Genomic DNA, 22132 nt, shown 5'->3' on the forward strand with positions numbered 1-22132 from the left:
GGGGGGCCCTCCTAACAGTTTGCGAACCACGTGCATTAAACTCTCCATATTTGCATGCCCCATATGTTCGTAACTTTGCAAATCTATACAAAACCCTCAGCCTTAATGAAATGTCTATACTATTTACTTTTTTCAGACTGAACTTCATTTTACTTCTTGGATTATTTGATGAACTGAAGCAACACATAGGCCTACTGAGACAATCATATGACATATGTATAATATGTATAATGCTCAGATCTCTTTAGTCCAGCTATTAAAATATATAAAATTCCACCTACCCTCTTTTGCAAGATGAGTAAGTAATTTTATATAATGAAACCTCATTCAGTAGTCATAGCAGAATGAATATACAAGTCTGTGTTGTTAGTGTGCAATGTTTCAGTATTAATGTATAGCAGGAAATGTATGAAAGAGTGTAAATGTTATCAAGTCTAGTAGCAGTTTTTGTTTGAGTATTTGAAAGAAAGAAACTCACACAATATTTACTAAAACAGATGTGTGACACTCAAATACCGAAAGCTATCATAAATCCGCATCAGTACATTTAAATTCAGTGTCTGTAGTGTGTATAGTCCGGGATGGCCTGGATGGTGTTCATCCAGCAGTAAATCTGCACTCCCTTTGGCATACTATACTATTTTTAAGACAGTGCCCTGGAGTGTATTTAAACTGTTTTTTACTAGGTAACTGAAACATGGGCGACAAACAGGATGACAGTGAAAGCAGGGCAGGGTCGTCTTCCAACAACTGCCAGGAACGGATGATTGACAGCACACTTTACTACATTTTACTGGAGAAATGAAATCATCTGAAGAACACAGTATCTAGAGATTTAGTAGGGTTTTGGGTTAAACAGATAAACCACTTTAGGTATATTGCATTGATATAATGAAATTTCAAATAACTCTAAGTTTCTGTTTCCATTTCTCGCACACAATAAAGCCTTTGTTCTATTACTTCCGCCCTACAGTGATTACGTAACTTTGGCGCCTCGGAACCACCGTTTTCTTTCCCTTTAAAACGACAAAAACATGTAATAACATAAACAGATTCTTCAGCGCGGGAAAAGAGCCATCTGCTCATCCGCAATGTTAAAAAAATTAACCGCCCTTCGCTCCCATTGGCTAACACGTGGGCCACAATCGCTTTCATTGGCTAGTCTTGATGTCAATCTGCGAGAGCGCGCATCAGGTGTTTAAATCTCATTGGACAAAAGCTTTTCGGCCAATTAGTGTGCACAGAGCCCTTCGCGTCTCCTACTGGTCTGGAGAATGGCTAGGTAGAGCCATATGGCTGCTGCCATTCGCTTCTTTTGACACGTGGGGTTCGACGCCTGCAGTGGATTGGAGGATGCACTGCTCAGGCGCGATTTTGCAACGCGGGACAACGCTCCTGTGGGCGCACACAGGTCAATTGAGACGACCTGCTGCGACAAGAAGGAAAGAAACCGCAGTCTTCATATATTCCTGCAACTTTTGTAGTTACTTTATAGCAGAGAGCGGATCAGAGATTTTTTTCTTCTTCTTGTACTCTTTGGAAATGAAGGAAGTATTTACTCCAGATTAAGAAGGCAAACTATTTATTACACTTGCTCGTTTATCTTGTTGGGAAAAAAAATAGTTTTGCGGCTTTTGCGTCAAACACCGGGATTTTGACACTCAAACGATGGCTGAGAGCAAGCACCCTCACGTTATTTTCTGCAATGACTCGCCTAAAAGAGTTTTGGTGTCCGTCATCAAGACCACTCCGATTAAACCCAGGAAAGCAGAGGCCATAACTCCGACAAGCCCCGGCTTCAGCGACTTTATGGTCTACCCGTGGAAGTGGGGAGAGAACGCCCACAATGTAACCCTGAGCCCGGGCTCAGGGAGTGGAGCCGCGTCCCCTACCGGGACACAGACGGCCAGGGAAGCGGACACAGCTCCTTCACCTGAGCAGATCAAGGTAAACCCCTCATATGAAAGTTTGTCTTGATACTCTTTAAAAAGTGACATGGCTGGATGTCGTATGGATGTCTGAGCGCAACCTAAAAGCAGAAAGTATTTTTTAACTATTTTAATACTTTAATATTGTTAATGCAGAGACTGCTGACAACAGTGTAATACGCCTAAAAGAGCATTTGTAACTTAATTCATTGATCTGTTGAAGAACCTCCAGAGCAGGTCTGAAAGGATATAGCATGTGTATAACAGGCGCAATAACCCATACATAGTTATCACAGCAGAACAGCACGATCAGAATGAACACCTTTTTCTTGTAAAGTTATATATTCTCTTGAAATGTGATTACTTAAAACAGAGAGTCGGCCTCAATATGGCGTCATATAGAGTCATTTAAAAAACGCCCGCGCATTAGGGTGTGACTCCGTGGATTTTAAACCCCAGTTCCTGAATCTGGAGCAGCTGCTCCAATATGACGTGTAGTCGCGCGCCAAAAATTTAACCGGATGTGAATTAGCTCACAGTGTAACACGTGAGCTAATTAAATGAAGTCAGACTGGCACGTTGATACATTGTATGAAATGCAATAAATGAGTATTTTATGTGAATCATGTGTTATAAGTGTATTAGATTATGAAGCAGTGAAAACAGTTTGTCCTTGGTTTGGCATATTATACCCTGCTTTGTCTCAAAGCTGTTGCACCATAGGTGTTCATTCATCCAGAGTCCTTTGATAAGTCTGATAGGGCCAGAGCAATGATTCTGCGTGTTCTCGCTGTCAGGATGGTATCCGCAGAGGCCGGCCACGGGCGGACACAGTCCGGGAGCTGATAAGCGAGGGGGAGACTTCATCCAGCCGTATCCGTTGTAACATCTGCAACCGAGTGTTTCCCAGAGAGAAGTCTCTCCAGGCCCATAAGAGGACACACACAGGTGAGAGAAGTCCGCTGACCCATTATAAATTGCTTTAATACATGTGCTTCACCTGTCACGGTACAAAACATGAAACCATGTGGTCCCTGTTCTGAATTTAAAAGCATTGTCTAGTAATTACTAAAGTATTAAGTAACCACAGTTTTTCCACTAACTAACCCACCCCCTCCTCAATTTCCCAACTTGTGGGATGAATAAAGTATATCTTATCTTGTTCCACCCCAGGTGAGAGGCCTTATCTGTGTGACTACCCAAACTGTGGGAAGGCATTTGTCCAGAGTGGACAGCTGAAGACCCACCAGCGCCTGCACACTGGGGAAAAACCCTTTGTTTGCTCTGAGAAAGGTGGGTGTGAAACGTAGATTTTTTTTTTTTTTTTTTTTTGAAAAGACCATGCAGTTAGCCTTTTAAAAATGTATTATCACAAACAGCAAACTGAAAGTTTTCACCTTTAGTGTCTTCAAGGTACTTTCCATTAAGATGAAATGTGGTTTATTTACTATGACTGACTAGAGCCTTAAACTAATACTTGGAAAGTACCTGGGAAATGAAACTGACTGTGTAACAGTCTGCTGTAATTTCATGTACTAACCCTAAAAATCATTACTGTTGCTTTGTGACTTATAAAAAGTCATATTTGAGTAAACATCATTACTCATTAATTTATTAATAGTAATCCATTCTAAGAAGACTGAAGCACTGTTTATAACAGTAGTGAACCACAAATGTTGTGCACTACACATTTTAACTATGTAAAAATGACAAAAACCTCCAGTCATTTTCTGCAGTTATTCAGACTTGATGCTTCCTCTGCAGGATGTGGCAATCGGTTTACACATGCTAACCGACACTGCCCCAAGCATCCTTTCTCCCGTCTGAAGAGGGAAGAACCAAAGGAGGGTCTGGGGAAGGCTCAGTCTGTGGATAACAAGGCTGTGGCAGAGTGGCTGGCAAAGTAAGTGAAAGTAGGCTCATATGTACAAAAGCAGGACCGTGAGGAAGATTTCCACATTTAAATAGCTTTTTTTTGTTTGTTTTGTTTACATTGTATGGTAATGTGCTCTTTGTCATTGCAGGTACTGGCGAACCCGTGAGCAGCGTGCCCCTACAACCACCAAGGTGAAGCCACAGGGCAAGGCTAGAGGGCAGGACCAGGAGCAGCAGGATCCAATGGAGTTTCTCCAGTCTGATGAAGAGAACGGGGAAGAAGAGACCGCAGAGGAGGAGAAGAGCACCCAGGGAGGAGCAGCCAAGCGCCGCCTCCAGGAGCAACGAGAGCGACTCCACGGCGCTCTGGCGCTCATCGAGCTGGCTAACAACCTGTCTCCCTGAACGAACACCCATCCCACTTCCTCATCCCGGACTCCCAATTCCCTGCCCTCGTATCTCTATCCCAGTCCGCCTTCCTGTTACATGTGCTGTCGCTAAAATTCTTCCTACAATGCAGATCAACAAGTAGTTTAGTTTTTTTTCCTGTAAAGTTGTGAAAACAGACTTTGTAAAAGAGCTGGATTGGCTTGAGATCAGTGTTACACAGGTATCTGTTCCCACACACATTATCAGGAAGGCACAAGCTAAAGCACCTTATTCAGCTTCAATTTTATCCTTTTTAGGCTGCTATAATTGTAGATTTGACAATATGAAGAATGTCTTTCTTTCTTCTGTCTTCTAAAGGCAAAGAAAGGATACCTATCATGTTTTGGTTTTGTTTGCACTTTGGTAACAAGTTTTTTTTTTTTAAGTATATTGTGAGTGTAAGAGTGTGTATGACTGTATATATGGATTAAGCTCAGATGGACGGAATGATACAGGGTGTGGTCAGCCATAGGAAATGTTGAGTTCAACTGTCAGATGGCATCTCACCATGTTCCCAGGTTTCATCTCTGGTGCTATAAGCACAATTTCACTGCCACTGATGACAGCAGTGGCAGTAGAAATGGACTGAGAAAGGTTCAGCTAGTTTTTTGCCTCACAGGTACAACTTTATTTAAGGGCAAAGGTGGACAAGAGGGAAGTCAGGGAAGATGGAAAAGTCTGACATTATATGACACGGGCCATTTTTATATGTGTGATCATTGCAACCCTAATCCGCAGGTCTGATCAGGTACAAGCTCTTAAAAAAAATTCAAATTTTTACAGTTGACGCTTGTCTAAATATATACATGTAACTATTTTCTCAACAGTAACAGACAAGCATAACACTCGTTTTCTAAATACAGTCTACCAGATTCTACAGTGTTCAAAGGTTCCAAGTAGTTTTTAAACACAGGAAAACATTTAGATTTTGTGGTTTTCCTCGTAACAAGTTTGCGAAACCAAAAAGTGTTTTCAACTAGGTGGGAGATGTTTTACAATGCGTGTCAGTCACCTTTTATATTAAAAGCTGGCTGACTAGTTTTGATATGGGAACAGTACCATAGTAGTAGGTGTATGTATCTCATTACAAGTCATTTTTTCCATATGTTTGATTAACTCATAAAAGGGAAATATTGCAACACAAAATGTCCCACGATTGTAAAACATACATTTGGGAAACTCATTGGTTTTTATGAAGTACTTGGAGCCCCCATCAAGTCTTGGATTAAGTTTGCAATGCACTGAATATTAGGTTGCCTTGCCCAGAAGAAATGGCACTTGTTTATCATAAACTGATGTGTAGTGGATTTTTTTGTTTTTTTCCCCTGAAGCAACACTACATCTCTTAACACTGTAAGAAGCCTTTCACAAGTGCCCTGCCTCTGTTTAGGGGAAACCTGCACCAGAAAGCCGTCACTCGAGAAGTCAAGCGAATTTGAATTTTGTTTTTTTTAAGTAATGGTGAAACTGGAAGCCAAGTGGATTGTTGATAATCAGTAAACCAAATGATTTATTCTAGCCAATTAGAATATACTTGGAAGCATTTTACCCTTTGTTTATATTTCGGTTTGAGAAAGATTAAGGCATTTAATATATACATGTAGTTTTAGAATATCGAGTGCACAATTTACAGAGAGCTTTGAAATTTTAATTTGTAGTTTCAGTTTTCCCCACTGCTAACATCCTCCATCAGTTTTCATATTTAAGTATGTAGGGCGATCCTGCTTGCTTGGTAGATATACTACATGTTTTAAAGTACAAATTTTCTCTCACAGGCTGTCCACACTGTTCTGTCATTGTTGATCTTCAATAAACATTCACTGAACCTGACCCAGGATTTACCCCTTCCTTGTCCATTTGTTCATTGTGTAAAAGTATAATGAAATAGATGGAACCTGGAATATATTTGGAAAGCATTTTATTGATTTTATTTTTTTGCTTATTAATGCACATAAGTGCTGAAGTAATATCATGCTCCAATATGGAGCAGATCAGCGCCACCAAGTGGTGAAATCCCTTTAGACCTTAGAGTACTTTCCTGCTGATTCCTCGGAGATCTGAAGCTTCAGCTTTTGTGCTCCTGTGTCACTTCCAGATGGTTTCTTGTTGAAGGTCATATATGAGTACATTAGTCCACCTGACATACTGAAAACCAAAAAGATAAAATGTTCAAGGAAACAAAATCTGCAGACTAAACTATATTTATCAGAGAATGCCTAATCTTCACTTTCAATCAATATTTTGCTCTAGATTAAAATCCTTCCCAAGCCAGATTCCAATCTGCTGTTCTTATTCAACATAGCATACTGTTTGACTTTTTGAAGAAATATGGCCTCTTATAGAGTCACGCTTAACTCTGTAGTCAGGAACAGAAAATAGCATTTAAGTCTTATTACTCACCAAATGCTGAGGCCTAGGAAATTAGTCCAAGAGAACAGGTAGTCTCCACCCACAAACATGCCAATATAGGCCACTGCAATATTCTGAGGAAAAGGTGAAATTGTGTTCACTTTAGTATCATTGTGTTGGAAATAAGGAAAAAAACAACAACTATCTTAGTAAATCCCTCCACCTGTCCATCACCATGGGTCAAGAAAAAAGGAGGAAATTTTTTGCTGTGGATTTCAGTCAACAATTTTTCAAAGAACTCTTAATATTTGGATTTTGTACAATAAAAAAACAAACTAATATCACTGTGCTCTTACCTTTACTGCCCCAACTACTGTGGTTGTAAGTGCTGAGTTATAATGGCTGCAGAGGACGATGGAATACATCAGCACAAACCTAAAGAAAATTAGGACAAAAGCAAAACAGCTTTGAACAGCGATCTAACATCTGGGCCATTCCATCGTCAACTCAACACCCTCAGATTCAACAACGTTTTTATTTGTGCAAATATTTTAGTGTGTTTAATAAAGGTTAACGAAATTCTGCCTTCACACTATGAATACTTTCCAAGTTATAGGCCCTCAAAATACACGGAAGGGTGGGTAGAACATATGCCCTTTCAACTTAGTCTCTTTTTTAGCTACAATCATACCATATTCACCCCCTAGCCATCTCCGCTTCTGTGTCAGAATAATTTTCATCACATCCTAGTTATCTTTGATCAATTTTATATAGAATGACCGACTCAAGGAAGTTTGATTTCTACAATAACTGAACAGTTTGGACTGGATTATAGTGACATACCCCATTAAGCATGAAATAAGGAAACAAAAGACAAATGTGCCTTTCACCCAGTCTTCAAATGTGACTGCCTGTGGATCAAAACATAAAGGGTGGTAACAGAATACAGTTTCTGGCACAGAAAACCAAAAAACAACAATAAATAGCGATAATGCACCTGATCACAGTTTACCTTGTGTAAATCTCCAGTAAACGCACTTGCCAAGACAGTAGGAATGACAATTATTAATGCATTGTAAAACAGGACCCCATACTTCCCAAGACCCTTGACAAAAAGGAGGAAAACAAATGTAAACAGCAAACACTGTTATGCAATAGGGACATTTCAAAGTATTGAGAACGTTAACATTTTACTCCTGTGAGGCACATGCGTCATTAGATGCTCGCATCACTATGCATTAAAAAAAAAGGTTAAAAAATGTGCGAATCCCACGATTCTGCTTTTAGATATAAAGACGCTGCTAGTGTGGAGCTGCCATGATCAAAGGATATTCGTGAACGACACTAAAACCTTCTGTTTTGTTGTTTAAAAAGATAATGCTCAGCTTTCTTTTCTAATATTCTTCTTCTTTCAGCTGTTACCTTGGGGTTACCACAGCAGATCATCTACCTCCACTCCTAGCATCCTCCGTTGTCACATCAACCCTCTGCATATCCTTCTTTACTACATCCATGAATTTTCTCTGGGGTCTTCATCTTTTCCTTCTGCCTAGCAGCTCCATCTTCAGCATCCTTTGTCCAGATAAATCCACCTTCCCCCCCCCATGTCTAAACAATTTCAGCCTTGCTTCTTTAACTTGGTTTGCACACTGCTCAGCCTGAGCTGTCCCACCTGTAGCTCCAACTCTGACACAAATCACACCTGACACGTGTCTCCACCCAATCCACTCTGCCTGCACACTCTCCTTCACTGTGCATTGCTTTGGATGGTTGTGCCCCCATTTTTCTTGGCAGCACAGCTGTGCAGTAAAATTGTTTTTTGTTTTTTTTCTTCAAACAACACCTGGACAGAGATATATCTACTAAGGCAGCAATGCTCAAATTGTCTCTGTTTTTCTACGGAACAGGAAATCCTACCTTATCACCAAGTTTCTTCTTGGTGTACACTCCACTGGCAGCAGTGAATGCATCATTAAGCAGGATGAATGTATAGCCCTCCACATCAAAGGCCAGGTCTGAACTATAGGAGACAATAGAGATGGAGGTAAAGTCTACTTTGTTTTTGCAGTTCATGGAGAAATACAATTACAAAAGTAATTTAAATAAAAACAAAAAGCAAAACTATACCTTGCAGCAATCATAGCACCAAATACTATGGTTACAACACTGTACACAAGACGCTTTGGAAATGTTTTTCTGAAAATGGAGATAAAGAGGACAAAACAGGCATACATTAATGGGCACTTCCATTGTTAAATCTTTTTTTTTTTAATCTCACATCCTACACTGAAAGCTCTCACATTGTTTAACTCCATTAACAAATCCATTAGAAACCTCTTCAAGTAAAGTACTTTAAGAAATTTCAGACCAAATCAGATGAGATAAGGCCCTAGAGTGCTTCAAGGCTCTAACAGTACGGTAATACATAGTTAGAATAATTCCTTACCTTAGTATATACGCTTCCAAGATCATTGTCATCAATATAGTGAATTTCCGCAAAACTGTAAACATGGGTAAACTGTAACAGATAACACAGTTTCGGGAAGACTGCATAAATGAGTACTGAGAAAATCTTAACTAAATTTAAGGACTAAATGTGATGCAAATGAACTGGTAAAAACCTGAGTTTTTTGGTGCTTGCCAGGCCTGTAACATGGTTCCCAACGTACAGCAAAGGGAGGGGGAAAATCTGGGCATAACAAACAAAAAGATTTATAGATCACAAAATACATTAAAAAAAGAATAAATAGAGATATTATAATGGGGTGAGGGTGCTTACTTTTAAGAGAACATTCTTGTCGAAATCTTGAAACTGCACCGTTTTGCTCTTTTTGGCCGCATAAAGAACAATAACAGTGGTGATCATCTGAAAGGACAATAAAATGAGTTTGTATTTGTTTATTATTAGTGGAGTGTGGGTGGGAGGTATTCGCACCTGGACAACATACCTGTCCAATTCCCAGACACAAGTAGGAGGGAAATCTGCAAAGTCAACACACAAAAAGCAGAACTCTTAAATATAACTCGACAACAGAGAATAAGCTATTATTACAAGCTTCCTTTATCTGTGAACTTAACAATTTTTTTTTGCTTCCGTCCTTCGACTATGAATAAATTAGTGATATCCCTACAAAGCGACACCTACCTGAAAGTTGTCAACACGGTTTTGTTCACTACGGTAATAAGAAACGAACTTCCGGCATAAAACAGTGCAGAGAGGAGCTTGAGCAAAGCGGAGTGTTCCGCAGTTTCTTCACAGGGTTCCAAAGACATAGTTACATACTGCGAATGAAGCTTTTAGCGTTTAAAATTAGGCTTGAGTTGATTCTGGTCGAGTGGCGACTTTCGTTCAGCTGCCCTTTCGTGTCCACCAGTCGTAAATGGCCACATAGCAAAAGAAAGGGTAGGCGGTCTTTTACAACTATTACATAATTCAGGAGATGGGTCGAGCTGAAGCCAAATTGTTTCGCCTGTCTTTAAAATGTCAAGCACATTTTCACTTAATAGGAAACGAAAAGAAAAGCACACTGTTACAAAATAAAGCGCAGACGTTCCAAATAGTTTACATGAGTTTTTATAGATGAAATGTAAACAGTTTAGGGAGGAAAAAAAGAGGAAGACTCGGTAACCACACTATAACACAAAGTTAGTTAAACAACAGAAATACCAGTCTGTCCAGTTAAGAAACATAAAGCAACGTGAATCAGTTTCACCTGATTTGGAGCAAATTAAAGTGAGAACAGGTGCACTGGAGCGGCAACAAGGACCCCCCCTTTAGGACAGGGACACACCATTATCACGGTTGATTTTAATCAGGCAAACCTCCAGTCTTTCCTGCCTACATTCTAACACAATGTAAGATGTATGACAACAGGGGGAAGCATTTACACACAGGCAACATAAGGGAGCCACACAGCTCCCAGACCTAGACCAGTCTGACCATCTCTCTCTTCTCCACTCACCTGAGCTGAAAAGGGGGATCAGGTCAGCTCTGCACTACCTGGGAGTGCTCAGGAGGAACAAAATCTTTGAGAAGCTGCTGGTGACCTTCTATCGTTCAGCCATTGAGAGCATCTTTACATATGTGGTTCACTCACTGCACCCACGCTCAGTGGAAGAGGCTTCAGAGGTCACCTGTTTGAGTTGCTGTCCTCTAGGGGGCGCTACAGGTCCGTCCAAACCACGATGAACAAATCTCAGAAACACATTTTCTTTTCACAAGCCATTACTGTACAAATTTCACATCAGTACTTCTCACATCACACATCACTACACATGTGTATATGGTGGTACTTTTGGATTTGTTTTCATTGTTATTTATTCTAAATGCTGCTACAAAGGAGCAGCTTCTAATCTTTTTGAACATCTGATATTTAATGTCAACAAAGGACTCTGATTCTGATTTTGAACAGGCAGGCGATGCCCACTGGTTATTTTTTCTCGAGTTTTGTTTTTATTATTGTCCTCGTCATGGCTTTGCATGGCCAGCAAAGTTAGTCCAGCTCCTCTAGGATGCTACATCCATACATTCTACTGCAACAAGGTTTGCTGTGTCCCCCAGTGCAATCTTAAGACTGTGAAGGAGATACCAGGAGACCGACTGCTGCACAAGAAGCTGGACAGGAACATAGTAGGGCATCGACCTAGCAGCTGGATGATCTGCCAAAAAGTTACTGCCAAATATTGAATTTGCTTTTTATTTATAATGTTGTTATTTATATTGGTAAATAATATTCAGCATGATTTATCCAGGATAAAATAAAGAAATTACCTGTTTTGTCATAGGTATCCTCACAAATCTGCACTATTTGATCTACTCTGCATTCTACATCATAATCGATCCAATCCTTTTGGGCAACTTGAAATATATTTGTAGAGCTGTTCTATGTTATATTTGTTGCAATTTCTGCTGCCCTCTTGGACACATCACTGTATATAAAAATGCATTTAAAATATAAATGAGACCTTTTACCTGAATAAATGAAAGACATGTCCTTTGCCAAAAACTGATTGTGGGCAGCATCTAGCAGAGATATCGTTTCTGGCTCAAAATTATTTTGGTACCATTCATGTGATATATGTTTGAGGGATTATAGGTCAACAAGTCATTCACAATAGTTTAAATACCAACAACTCATTTTTATATACTTTTTTAACAAATACCAGTATTTACTTCTTGACAGATGATCACTTTGTGGCACAACAGCCTTTTCTGTTCAAGGAGGAACAGAAGCAGTGCTGCCAGAGTCTTACAAATCACCCCCAGTGAGCTACTTGTGAGCATCTTTATGACTCTTTTTGAGACATCAGGAAAAAGTCCTGATAGCTTTAATTGGGACCTGTGCTCACAGCCCAACACCAACACAGGTAAAACTGATTCACAATGTGTTGAAGTGGACAGATGGCTGTGTGTTGTACTGTATACTTGTAAAAAATGGCCCCAAAACAGGGCTTAGTGTATTACAAAACACAAGAACATTTTAATTTTTAATTGTAATAGACCAAATTCAACATACCATTGTTGGTACACAAAAGCTTATTTTCCCTTTTATGCAAAATTGTACCTTAAAGAGGTTTATTTCAATACATTGTACTATGAAGACAATTTCAGGTCTGCATATTATTGAACAAGAGTTCTCTTTAGTCTACAAATATGGATTTATCTCTGGTGTCAGCTGATCTTAAAATAATGCCAGGCTGCCTTGTGTTTGGTTATATACCTGTATATATGTATATTTAATGTACTCTGCGTTTCTCTTTTTTTCTCAGGCTAATGTGCTCTGATTACATATAAAGAAATCTAAGATAAGCAGCCTAAATGTACATTATATGGCATTGTCAGCGAATCTTTTCTCTTACGTGTTTATTCTTTTTTTTTCCTTTTTTTTTTGAAGTAGGGACATTGATTGTGAATACATTTTATTCACTGTATAACTTAATAGATAAATTACACATAATTGTGCGGCACTTTGGTTCTCAGCTCTAGGCTGAAACCTGCCTGATCTCTGCCAAGTTAAACATTACCAGACAAAAAGTGGTTATCATGCTTCAGTAGGCAAGTAAGCAAAGCTCTTATTTCTGGAAGTGTCTACCGGACTGTGCTGCACCCATAAATGTACTGTTTTGTGTATTTGAACATATTTTCCCACAGTGAGCAGTGGGACTGTTTTTTTTTTAAAAGTATGCTGTTAGCAGCAGGTGTGTATGGACAAGTTTTTCTGAGATATTAAAGTGTTGATACCAAGACAAGAGAATAGTTTGCTTGAGACAACTGAATATTAAATAGATTGGTTCTTACATACAGCTTGCCTCCTTTACTCATTCACATCCGTTCACACAAGAACATTTTTCTATGCCTTTTTTTCTATGTGTGCTTTCTATTTAACCTTCAAACACATTCACACCCAAATGAATGCATCTGTGAGTAACTTGAGATTGGCCCAAGAGGATTTGGCCTGCAAACTGGGAGTCATGCATCAAACCACCTGTTTCCTGTTCTACCTCCTGAGCTACAAAAAAATATGGGTATATTGTGTACATTGTCCATATGCAGAAGAAATGTGAGATGCCTTATCTTGCTAGCTTGGTATAGGAAGTAAATTAAAGATATGATAATTGTCTGTTGACACGTTTCTGAATATACTTGCTTTGGCAAACATGCATACCTGAATTCCTGCAGTTGAGCAGTCTATGGAAAAATCCCTATGAGTGTTTCCACAAGATGGTGCTGTAGCATCAGGCTCATGTTTGACGGTGACAGGGAAACTCTTGTAATGATTGGCACCTGTTCACAAAATCAGTTTGTACCTTTACTTCACTCTCAGAAAAGTTACAAGTGCAGGTCTGCTTTGTTATAAATCTCTCCTTTAAAAGCCCTTCTCATCATTTTCACTTCACAATAAACAAAACTGATCCCTTTTCGAAGACCTTTTCCACATAGTTCCTGTTCCTCTTAAACGGGATGAATCAATGCTTTATGACAGTTTTGAGTGCTGATGAATGCGTGCCTGGAGAACAATGACATGGGATTAAATTGTGGGCAGAAGTTCAACTGTGCGAAGCTGTGACATGTTTTTGTGTATGTGTGTGTGTCTGTGTGTGTGGGGGGGTTAAGTTTACCTATACTCTCATCTGACACCGTGTTTTTCCTCTTTGAACTTTAATAAACTCTTTCTCTTGTTATTTAACTGTATAACTATGATAAAATAAAATAAAACTTCTACTCAGTGGAAACTTTCTTCATAATTAGAATAACCACCACTGGAGAAACCTGCTTTGACTTGAATACACTCATATGGGAAAGTATTTATGAATGTTTCTGATCCTTTGTGACTCGAGGCAGTCAATAAAACCGTAATTTGCCGGAGGCTCTCTTCCATTTTAAATGACTTGCTTACAGTTACGGTCATAACAGGTTCATCAGTTGAGTATTAACATAAGTGACTCTGACTTGATAACTCATATAATGGACCAATGACGAATCCTGTTAAAAAGCAAGGAGCTTAAAATGTGGTGAGCCAAGAAACGTAATTAAAAATTAACTGTAAACCTGCCAAAGTTAATAACAGAAATACGTTAACACGGGATGCCTGCATGGTGGGTGATGGTTAAACAGGAATCTTTAGTAGAATAAATGGCAAACATTTTATTTAAATCTAACAGACTGTGCACATCTTGTGTGATGAACTGAAATAAACAAAAGTGACAAAGAGTTTGAGCCACAATGTACCACCAAAGAAGCAGGTGTCCCACAGGTGTATGACTGGATTACCACTGTGAAGGCCCAGCATATGACTCACATCCCTTTTTGTTCTGACATCGTTCAGTGATTTCCAACAATGAAGTAACTAGCATTCTCAAAGACACCAGTCACCCTAAGATAGATTTATATCAGATGATAAAGATGATCAGTCAAAAGAGTTTTGCATTGCTTTTGTGGTGTCACACACTTCTACTCATCCTTGGTGGGGTGTGGAGCTACAGCAGGTGTGGTGCATGAACAGGTGAAAAATAAACAACTTTGCCAATGCCATTGTGATGACATGTATTTATGTAGGATTTACATTTAAATCCTTCTTATTGTTATGGAGTGATTAAAACATTAGGGAGCGGGATTAACTTTTCTCAGCTTCTGAAGTGAAAGAAAAAGTGTCTGAGAATCTCTGTTCTTAACAACAACAGTGACGAAGCTGCCCCGAACCCTAACGGCAAAATGACCCACACAGCATAATCCCTCATGACACGGATCGAGACTCAGCCCTCTGTATGCTTCACTGTAAAAACAAAGATTGCAATTAAAAGTACAGGTCTAAGCAGCAATGAGCAACATAGGATCAGAAGCTCAATTTATTTTTTCATAGTTATACAGTTAAATAACAAGAAAAAGAAGCTTTATGACAAAAAAAGTCAAATAAATATAAATTTTAAAAAAGTCTACTTTTTTAATAGTTAAAAAATTACCTTTTGATTATCTTGACCTTTTTTTTATTAAAAAAGGAGGGAAAAAACGGAGAGGGGGACAGCTTTAAGCTAGATAGTGTAAGTATGGATAACAAGCCAGGGCTATGAAGTCGTGAGAAAAGGAAAACACAAGTTTATCTACACAGGTTTTTCATCTCAGCAGACTGATGCAGCCTCATTGTGCAGTCTTTTCTCCCATATCAGTGGCATTGACTTCATTTGCTACAATGATGGACTCCATAATCCTGAAGAATCTGTCTTGACTTATCGAATTGGCTATAACTACAGCCCAGTCTGAAGATCAATATGCTGAAAATTGTTTCCAGCTCCAGAATTTTACCAATTTTACCAACGTAATACCATAAAATGACAAATGCCAAGGTTACACATTGATTTGAATGCATAATGGGTGGTGGGTAAAATCACTGCTCAGCTTACGGCAAAGTTGGGATGTCTTCCGAGCTCTCACCTTCCCACTCTAATGTCTGGCTCTCCTCCACCTCATCCGTGACACCTATAAGTATGACTCTTCTTCTGCAATTCAAATCCTTTCTGGCCTGTTCAGCCCTTCGTGAAGGGACATTGGGAGTTGGTGAGTGCAGCTGCCCACAACAAATGTCACTGAATGAAAGTTTTGTTTGGAAAGAATTAAAGTTACTGTACATTTCTGAAAACCCTCTGAAGTTAAGAATCTCAGAAGAAACTGTTTGATTTGTATGAAGGGAAAAATAATAACTGCAAAAAAGCCAGTGTTGTCTGTTAGTCAAACCCCCACAGATGTGGCGTGACTAGAAAGCACAGGAGGTCCTTTCAACAGTATAGTAGGACCTAAATAGATCGCCTACATTTTGCTTTACATAGAGGTCTCAGAGTCATGACCAGCACAGGGGACAATAATTAATTGCTGGATCTTAGAATAATCATCAGTTTCCTTTTTAGTTTCTTTCAGGCTTTCAACGGTCATTTTCACAGCTTAACAATACAACACACGACATGAAAAACATTCGTAAGGTTTTTTGTGTGTGTTTATTTAAGTAAAATCCAGGACAAGAAAAGTTTTTTTTTAAAAAGCACTTGTGCGTGAAGAAGCTCCTCAGGCAAACGAAGAGAGCTTAATGTAATTATACTTTCCCACCTAACAGTGTTTTTGTTCTTCACTGTATGGAATGTACTCAAATAAATCAAACAAGCTTACTCATCCATTCTCAGAAGTTTCACAGCCTTTACTGTGACAGCTTCTTTTCAGCAGATTTGTGTGGACAGAGGTGGTAACAGGATCTGAGCACTATTAGGGGATAAGATCGAACAAGTCCCCAGTATACGTAAAGAAACTAGACTTTCTAGCATTACACAGACTTACAAAACTCTTTGTCTTGAGCCGAACCTTATGTCTTTTTATTTTGCTTATTGGTGGCAAATATAAAGCCATGTCTTTTGTTTTAAAGTTATCTTGAGCAATAGTTCTCTGGGCTTTCTGAAGGTCTTTCAGAGTTTTTCTTTGGACATTTCTTTTTCAGTCATTTTCATTCCAGTCCTTATAACTTTCAACGATTTCAGGGGAATGCTTTTTGACTTTGTTGAACCACTTAACAATGACATGTGAATCATCCAAGCACAAAAATGCACTTAACTCATTTCTTTAGTTTAATCTATGAAACATTCTAAAGCTATACAGTGTGGCATAAAATAGTATTTTTGCACCAATAAGGTGATTCTTAAGGAGCTATTAACTGAAACCATATCTTGTCATGATGTGCAGCTTAAAAAATTGGAGGAAAAAAATTGGCAAAAGTTTTATTTTAATCCCTCATGCAATACCACCCAGAAAGCATTTGATTGGCAATGGCTTAATTTTTCACTTTGACAATGATCCCAAACACGCTGCTAGCACAGTAAAAGCTTACCTGGATAGAATAACACACAATGAAACACTATTATTAAATGGTAAATGGCCTGTATTTGTATAGCGCACTGACAGAGGCCTCCCTACATAATGACTGCGTCATTATGGGATCAGTGTGAGATCAACTTGACCTAAAATGAAACAAAGTGCAGCAAACATCCAACAGCTGTTCCTGAAGACTACTTAAGTTACAAGAAAGCTTGCCCCAAATAGGCGAAATACATTTTTGACAACACTCTTGCTCAACTGAAAAAAATTGTCTCAGTTATCAGTACTGTGCAAAAGTTTTAGTCAGGTGAGGAAAAAATGCTGAAAGCAAAGAATGCTTTCAAAAATGGAAGTGTTGCTCATTTATTTTCATCAATCAACAAAATGCAGTGAATCTAAATCAAATCAATATTTGGTGTGACCACCTTTTGCCTTCAAAACAGCATCAGTTCTTCTAGGTACACTTGCACACAGTTTTTGAAGGAACTCGGCTGGTAGGTTGTTCCAAACATCTTGGAGAACAAACCACAGATCTTCTGTGGATGTAGGCTTCCTCACATCCTTCTGTCTCTTTATGTAATCCCAGACACACTCGATGATGTTGAGATCAGGGCTCTGTGGAGGCTATGCTATCACGTCCAGTAGTTCTTGTTCTACTTCACACTGAAGATAGTTCTTAATGACTTTGTCTGTGTGTTTAGGCTAATTGTCCTCCTGCAAGAACACATTTGGGGCCACTAAGCAATCATTTATATCTCTGAAAACATTCCCTGAACACTCAAAGCTCTTTATAGAGCTTGCGTCATTCACCCATTCACACCCATTCATACAAGAACTTTTTCTTTACAGTTTGGAAGATATTGAGATATTAAAATTTGCAAGAAGAGTGGAACATGAATGACAATTCACTGACTCAGAAACATAGGTGTCTGAACTGAAGCCACAACAATCTATCAAATTTTGATTGTGACAGAGTTCGTTTATGTATTTAAGGAAGATTTGCGTGACACCAAACCAGCTTTGAGCTTGTCAGCACAGGGAAACACTATTACTAATGTCTGGTGCCAGAAAAGCAACAGACTGGCAGCAGATTCATGTAGTCATGGGGGCTGTTTATTCATTGATGAATGTACTTGCCTCTAGGGGATAAATCAGGGTTTCTTATCTGAGGATAACACTGAACCGAAAAAAAAGTCTTCCTTCTTTCCAGTAAGGACTTGGAGTTTCATTTCTAACAGCATTCTTAGACACTTGTTCTTCCATCCATTCATCCATTCGCTTATCCTTTTCAGGATCGCGGGGGGCACTGGAGCTGTCATAGGGCGAGATGCAGGGTACTCCCTGGACAGGTCGCCAGTCTATCGCAGGGCTAACACACAGGGACAGACAACCATTCGCACTCACATTCATTCGCACATTTACACCTAGTGGCAATTTGGATTATCCAATTAATCTATCCCCACAAGCTGCGTGTCTTTGGACGGTGGGAGGAAGCCGGATTACCCGGAGAGAACCCACACAAACACGGGGAGAACATACAAACTCCACACAGAAAGACCCCGGCCTGATGGTGGAATTGAACTCAGCACCTTCCTACTGTGCGGCAACAGTGCTAACCACCGTGCCACCGTGCTGCTGTTATTTTGATCGTGACACGTTTCTGAAATGACTGAACATTGTTGCCCAGCAGCAACTTTGTTATCATAATGTGTCTATGCTGGTTGGCTGAACTATGGCTGGACCACTGACCACTCTTTCAGGTGCAGACAAAATAGAATAAAAGAATGATATGAATCACAGTTTAAAGTTTTTTTTTTAATTCTTAATGTATAAACACTTTTACAGGCTATGGCATACACTATTACATGCTGTAGAGTGGTATCTGTTAATTTTACGTTGTAATAGTAGTACTAGTGGTAATAATATCATCACATTAATGCGTTAACACAAGAAGTACCACTGCAGGCAGTTGAGATGGGCTCAACTCAAACCAGTTCATGTAGTTTCATTTTTAATAATGCATAAAATGTAATGACACATTTTCTTAATATAAAGTGTGAGTATATGAAACCACAGTTGTACCTCTAAAAAGTACTTGAGTAAATGCAGTGTTGCTTTGTAACAGAGTTACAGTAGATAGCTTTTTAAGATCAAAAGAAAAGCAACAACAACAACCAAGCATGATGATGTATATCATATAACATCATATGTGAGAAACATGATACCCAGACATTTGGAGAAGTACGTTTTTTGTTCCACTCTTCTTCTCTTTCAATAGCTCCTCCAGGATTAGCTTCAGTCTCGGATCAACACACAGTGGCCTTTTGAAGCCTTTTACAAACACCCTGTGGGTCCACATAGAAACATAAATACATTTCAGTTTAACATAACAGTGCAAATGCAGTAACCCTAAGCAAAAATGAAGGAAAACTGCCTCTGGATAAAGTTTCTTTATTGGTGTTTATTTTTTACATTAAATTTTCTTTTTATATGATGAATGCATGATGTTATAAGTAAATCATAACAAAACAAAATTACTGTCAATAATTCTCAAAACCTTCCTTTACCAATCATGTAATAACTACAATATTACCTGTAACCTTTTGGCACACTTAAGTAAACAAACACTTACACAAGTGCTCTGATGTCACAGGCACCGATTTCCTGCATCTCCCATCTCTGAATCTTCTTCAGCATATATCGTTTGATTTTTTGGTTTGCTGTCATGCAGCAGCTTGGGATGCCAGCTGTAATGTGAGATTAAGACCAAATTTAAGAATTTTAAAAAGTATAAAACTAACATAATATAAAAAAATAAAAGAAAAAGACATTTGCTAGAGAATAATTGTGTGTCCATTCTAACAGGTCTCCAAAAAACACACAAACAAAAAAAAAATTACAGTATTGCACTTTTATAAAAAGTTTATATATGTCTAATTTTTGTATTTTTAGCATCCTAAAACCAAACAGGGCTAGGTTTTTTGTTTTGTGCAATAGTCTTTGTGGTTAAACTGATCAGATAAGTCAGCTTAAAGTTAACTTTCTAAAACATATTTTTACTGGAATAATTTTATGCTTTAAAACAGCTGGATGAAGAAAAAACTGAAAAAACCCTCCAAAAACCAGCTGTGCTAAAATGCACATGCATCATCATCTTGTTTAAATCCCAGGAGGAATGTAGAGTCATTGCAATTTTCTCAGAAAAAATCTTTAAATGTGAACTTCTTATTTAGGACCTGAAGTATAATCTGTACAGTGCCAGTGCTCTCTTGGTTTCAGCATGTGTGTTTGCTCTGAGTGTCCTTACCTTCAGTGGAGGTGATGGCCAAGGCGCACAGACAAACAATCAAAAAGACAATTTTCACATCCATGATGGCAGAGCAAGTGTGGGGAGGCAACGTGCCCTTGATGTTTAAATACTGACAACAAAGCGTACATGTGCATCCACCCACCAACTGTCAGAAGGGAGTGTGTGAGCATGTGCTTTAACCAGTAAGAAGCTCTTTGAATGAAACACGATGCCTAAACATTAAAAACAGTAATAGTAATATAAATATCAAAAGGTTATTAAATGACTGCCATACTTAATTAAAAAATTTAATGAAGTGTTCCGTTCACTTTCAGCCCGATGTCTTGTTTAAATTGTTAGTGCTGTCAGTTACTGGAGTGCTTGACTCAGACTCTAACAGGCTCTAACAGGTCCAGTAACCACTCTTCAAACAGAATCCTATTGAACTGATGTGTATGGAATGAAAACACAAGTAGAGCCAACAGTCATGAAAGAACAATTGTCACTTTTAATACATCTCACTCTTTTTACTTTCTTTTCTGTGAAAACGTAGAGTCACAATCCCAACAGCATTTTTAGGTAGCTCAAATATTCAAATTACATTTTCACGATAACCACTTGGTCAATTTTTTCTTAAATGTCCAATGTTACTAAAAGCTATTTGCAGTATTTGGTCTTTTCTCATTGCTTTAATATTAGTGAGTGGAAGTTACTGAGTTTTTTGCTTTAGCCACACACAAAGAAACATTTACTTAACAAAGACTTTGGTGTCTACATTGCTTTTCTCTGTACTTTTATGGCTTTGTTTATCATTAGAGTTCTGGTGTTTGGGGGATTATTTAGACCCTTTCATTTTGGAGTTGCCCGTCCTACCCAGTGTTTCCTATTGCGTAAAGTTGTCTTGTATTGCTTGTTCTAACTGTATTTGTTGCTTCCTGGTTTATTTTGACACCAGTTATTTTCCGTGCCTTGCATCCAGATTCATTAGGTTAATTGTCTTCAGCTGTGTTTTCACCTGTTTCCCATTTCCTTCATAACCTCGTGTGTTTATATTGTATGAGTCTCCCTCTGTCCACTGTTGCCTTTGTTTTGTGCTTTTTTAATACTTTAAAGTATTCCACATTAAAGCTGCACTTCAAGTTTATTTGGGTCCATATCCTGCCCATTAAACTTTTGATGTTGCTGCGTATCTGAAATGATTGAATATCATTAGCTTTGTTATCATAATATCTCTCTGCTAGTTTCACTATGGCTGGACAATCTTGACTGCTCTTTTCATGTGTAGATAAAGTAAAAGAAAAAATACAGCACACCTCGCTGTGACATTTTATTAATTCTGTTTGTATATATGCAGTAGAACAAGATATACCTGGAGGACTGAACAGTTTAAAAATGGATACAATACTACAAAAATACCCAATGAAATGCCCGAGAATGATATGTGTCAATGCTGGATTCTATGTTACAAACCATCACTATAAATGTCTTAACTTGTAAGCAGTAGTCTTACAGGCAGCTGAGATGGAGACAAATCTAACTGACTCGTGTACCTTTAGTAATAGCAATTCGTGAAAAGTGATGACATCTATATGGTATTTGGGTAAAACATCAGAATATAAAATAATAGTAGTACCTCTAAAATGTACCTGAGTACATGCAAAGTTTCTTAGCAACAGAGTTACAGTAGCAGATAGCTGCCTTTAAGATCAAAATAAAAGAAAACAATTACACGAAGGCTCTTGAAACTCTTGAAAACACCAGATGATATGAAGATTCCTGGAGAAGAGAGTTTCTGTTCCACACCCTACGATCTTTTTATCTTCATCCTCTTCAGTCTTCGGAGCTCACTAGGATGAGCACATATTGGCTTTTCATAGCCCTTTAGGTAAAGCCTGTGGATGCACAAGAAAA

The 22132-nt window shown here is 38.6% G+C and overlaps 3 protein-coding genes across 3 annotated transcripts; 1 reads left to right on the plus strand and 2 right to left on the minus strand.

Moving 5' to 3' along the window:
• The first annotated feature begins 1380 nt into the window (after nucleotides 1-1380).
• Nucleotides 1381-4347, plus strand: znf367 (zinc finger protein 367). Its single transcript, XM_085425880.1, has 5 exons — nucleotides 1381-1947; nucleotides 2726-2876; nucleotides 3102-3221; nucleotides 3693-3831; nucleotides 3953-4347. Exons 1-5 carry the CDS (start codon nucleotides 1669-1671, stop codon nucleotides 4206-4208), a joined length of 945 nt encoding a protein of 314 aa, XP_085282006.1. The 5' UTR covers nucleotides 1381-1668; the 3' UTR covers nucleotides 4209-4347.
• Nucleotides 4348-5672: 1325 nt separating this feature from the next.
• slc35d2 (solute carrier family 35 member D2) lies at nucleotides 5673-10335 on the minus strand. The gene is made up of 12 exons (XM_085425879.1): nucleotides 9727-10335; nucleotides 9530-9563; nucleotides 9361-9447; nucleotides 9203-9270; nucleotides 9028-9099; nucleotides 8709-8777; nucleotides 8499-8601; nucleotides 7594-7686; nucleotides 7425-7492; nucleotides 6938-7016; nucleotides 6633-6715; nucleotides 5673-6377 (listed from the first exon to the last, which is right to left on the minus strand). Exons 1-12 carry the CDS (start codon nucleotides 9852-9854, stop codon nucleotides 6251-6253), a joined length of 1011 nt encoding a protein of 336 aa, XP_085282005.1. The 5' UTR covers nucleotides 9855-10335; the 3' UTR covers nucleotides 5673-6250.
• Nucleotides 10336-18784: 8449 nt separating this feature from the next.
• Nucleotides 18785-20305, minus strand: LOC146657635 (uncharacterized). The gene is made up of 3 exons (XM_085427005.1): nucleotides 20240-20305; nucleotides 19565-19679; nucleotides 18785-19277 (listed from the first exon to the last, which is right to left on the minus strand). Exons 1-3 carry the CDS (start codon nucleotides 20301-20303, stop codon nucleotides 19136-19138), a joined length of 321 nt encoding a protein of 106 aa, XP_085283131.1. The 5' UTR covers nucleotides 20304-20305; the 3' UTR covers nucleotides 18785-19135.
• Between the last annotated feature and the right edge of the window lie 1827 nt (nucleotides 20306-22132).

The sequence above is a fragment of the Rhamphochromis longiceps genome, linkage group LG12 (genome assembly GCF_057381845.1).
Source record: "Rhamphochromis longiceps isolate RC_006_pf linkage group LG12, R_longiceps_female_GT1.1, whole genome shotgun sequence".
Lineage (NCBI taxonomy): Eukaryota > Metazoa > Chordata > Actinopteri > Cichliformes > Cichlidae > Rhamphochromis > Rhamphochromis longiceps.

Excerpts from the sequence above, each read along its gene's own strand:
- znf367 (XM_085425880.1), top strand. The coding sequence starts at position 1,669 with ATGGCTGAGAGCAAGCACCCTCACGTTATTTTCTGCAATGACTCGCCT. Across the intron at positions 2,877-3,101 it reads CCATAAGAGGACACACACAG|GTGAGAGGCCTTATCTGTGT; the intron begins GTGAGAGAAGTC and ends GTTCCACCCCAG. Across the intron at positions 3,832-3,952 it reads GTGGCAGAGTGGCTGGCAAA|GTACTGGCGAACCCGTGAGC; the intron begins GTAAGTGAAAGT and ends TTGTCATTGCAG.
- slc35d2 (XM_085425879.1), bottom strand. The coding sequence starts at position 9,854 with ATGTCTTTGGAACCCTGTGAAGAAACTGCGGAACACTCCGCTTTGCTC. Across the intron at positions 9,271-9,360 it reads ACAAGAATGTTCTCTTAAAA|ATTTTCCCCCTCCCTTTGCT; the intron begins GTAAGCACCCTC and ends TGTTATGCCCAG. Across the intron at positions 7,017-7,424 it reads CTTATTTCATGCTTAATGGG|GTTTGTGCTGATGTATTCCA; the intron begins GTATGTCACTAT and ends AATTTTCTTTAG.
- LOC146657635 (XM_085427005.1), bottom strand. The coding sequence starts at position 20,303 with ATGGATGTGAAAATTGTCTTTTTGATTGTTTGTCTGTGCGCCTTGGCC. Across the intron at positions 19,680-20,239 it reads GGCCATCACCTCCACTGAAG|CTGGCATCCCAAGCTGCTGC; the intron begins GTAAGGACACTC and ends CTCACATTACAG. Across the intron at positions 19,278-19,564 it reads TGTGACATCAGAGCACTTGT|GGTGTTTGTAAAAGGCTTCA; the intron begins GTAAGTGTTTGT and ends GTGGACCCACAG.